The sequence below is a fragment of the Mesitornis unicolor genome, unplaced genomic scaffold (genome assembly GCF_000695765.1).
Source record: "Mesitornis unicolor isolate BGI_N332 unplaced genomic scaffold, ASM69576v1 scaffold35482, whole genome shotgun sequence".
NCBI lineage: Eukaryota > Metazoa > Chordata > Aves > Mesitornithiformes > Mesitornithidae > Mesitornis > Mesitornis unicolor.
This window is the reverse complement of record NW_010171825.1, coordinates 449-2,236: the sequence shown is the minus strand read 5'-3', so window position 1 is coordinate 2,236 and position 1,788 is coordinate 449. Positions and strand designations below refer to the sequence as shown.

The window sequence follows — 1,788 nt, the reverse complement described above, 5'->3', positions numbered from 1 at the left end:
ATCAAGCAGGCAATAAAACTGATGAGTTTGTTGTTGTTTTTTTTCCTTTCTTTCATCCTTTCTTTCCTTTCTTAGATTGAATGTCCCATCTGAGTCCTGTAACTTATTTCTCAAAGCAGGCAATATATGAAGAGTTTGCATATACTGTCCTTTTATTTATTCTCTTTATCCAAGCAGGTAAATTGTGCATGAGATGGTGCTGTATACGTCCTTACTCTTTCCAAGCAGGCAGTATGTTATAGATGGCTTGTTCATTGTCCTCTTTTTATTATTATTCTCTTAAAGTCCATCTCGTTCTGCAAGCAAGCGATCTATAAAGCGCTTCACTTGTCCTTTTCTCCTTTGCCTCTGCCTCTGTCTCTCTCTCTAACTCGCAAATGAAAGTCGAAAAGTTGCACTTTACCTCTCCCATCCCCACCCCCAGCCTACTTTTCCCACAGCTACTCTAGAAGACTGGATGCCGCAAAAAAATCAAGTCTCTTCTCTCCTTCTTTCTCTCTAGTCACGCAGACAGATGGATGGAGATGTCAGAGGAGGATGGGAGCGGGGGGGGGGGAAGGTGACAGGGGTCAGGTTTGGGAGGTGGGGGGTTTTTTGTTTGTTGGGGTTTTTTTAATTATTTTTGTTAAGCACTCACATGAAGAACTCAGGGGAAGATGGGTTGTCACTGGTGGAGCCGGCCTCTCTGAAGCCATTGCTGGCAAGTTTCTCACACTTGAGCTTGTAGGCGTCTCTCTCTCTGGCGAGCCGGGTCACTTCTTGCTTGAGCTGTTCCACCTGCTGAATGAGCTGGGTCTTTTCATTCTCCAGGTGGTGTTTCTGCTGGACACGTTTATACCTGCAGGACTGGGCATAGCCCCTATTCTTCAAGGTCCTCCTCTTCTGCTTGAGACGGATCACCTCGTCTTTGGTGAAGCCTCGGAGGTGCCTGTTGAGCTCCCTCACAGACATGGAGACCAGCTGGTCATCTGAGAACCGGTCCTCCACGCTGCTGGAGGGGGGATGCTGCTGGTGCGAGTTCTGGAGCTGCTGGGAGGAGCTGGAGGAGGTGGAGGGAGTGGGAGAGGCCTGGTGGTGATGATGGTGGTGGTGGTGAGGGTGCCCGCTGCCGGCCAGGTCTTCGTGAGTGACCGCAGGGTACTGATGGTGGTGTTGGTGATGGTGGTGATGGTGGTGGTGGTGGGCCCGGAAGCTCTCGAAGCCTTGCAGCTGCTGGGACACTTGGTGGGACCCAATGAGGGCTTCGACAGCGTCCTCTGGGGTGAGGTTCAGCGCCTCGGGGTTCATCTGCTGGTAGCTGTTGGCCATCCAGTACAGGTCCTCCAAGTGGGTCTTCTGCTCGGTGGGGCTGAAGCTGGGCGAGGAGGGCACAGAGCTGCAGGGGGTGCTGATGGGAGTGGAGGAGACAGAGCCGGCGGGCTGCAGGCGGGTGCAGTGCCTGCCCGAGCGGTCGTTCCTGCCCAGGGGCTCCTTCTTCACGTCGAACTTCATCAGGTCGAAGTCGTTGACATACTCCATGGCCAGGGGGCTAGTGGGCAGCTCGGCTCCGATGCTGAGCTCTCCGGCCATCTCTGTCTTAGGGGCACCTCTCCCGGCGGAGGGGGCTGGAGACTTCACCCCAGCGCGCAGCCCGGCGGAGGGCTGGCCGCGCTCCCTTATTCCAAACCAACTTTGGCTTCGCTTCCTCGCTTCCTTTTCCTCTGCTCTCCCTCCACCGCCGTCTCTGCCTCCTTCTCCCGGCTTCTGGGGCTTCTTCAGTCCGGAGCAACAAAACCCAGGAAGAGCCGG

At 54.6% G+C, this 1,788-nt stretch overlaps 1 protein-coding gene across 1 annotated transcript; it reads right to left on the bottom strand.

Annotated features, from left to right (window-relative positions):
• Positions 1 to 588: 588 nt before the first annotated feature.
• On the bottom strand, positions 589 to 1,741 carry MAFB (v-maf avian musculoaponeurotic fibrosarcoma oncogene homolog B). Its single transcript, XM_010180157.1, has one exon. It carries the CDS (start codon positions 1,567 to 1,569, stop codon positions 634 to 636), a length of 936 nt encoding a protein of 311 aa, XP_010178459.1. The 5' UTR covers positions 1,570 to 1,741; the 3' UTR covers positions 589 to 633.
• Between the last annotated feature and the right edge of the window lie 47 nt (positions 1,742 to 1,788).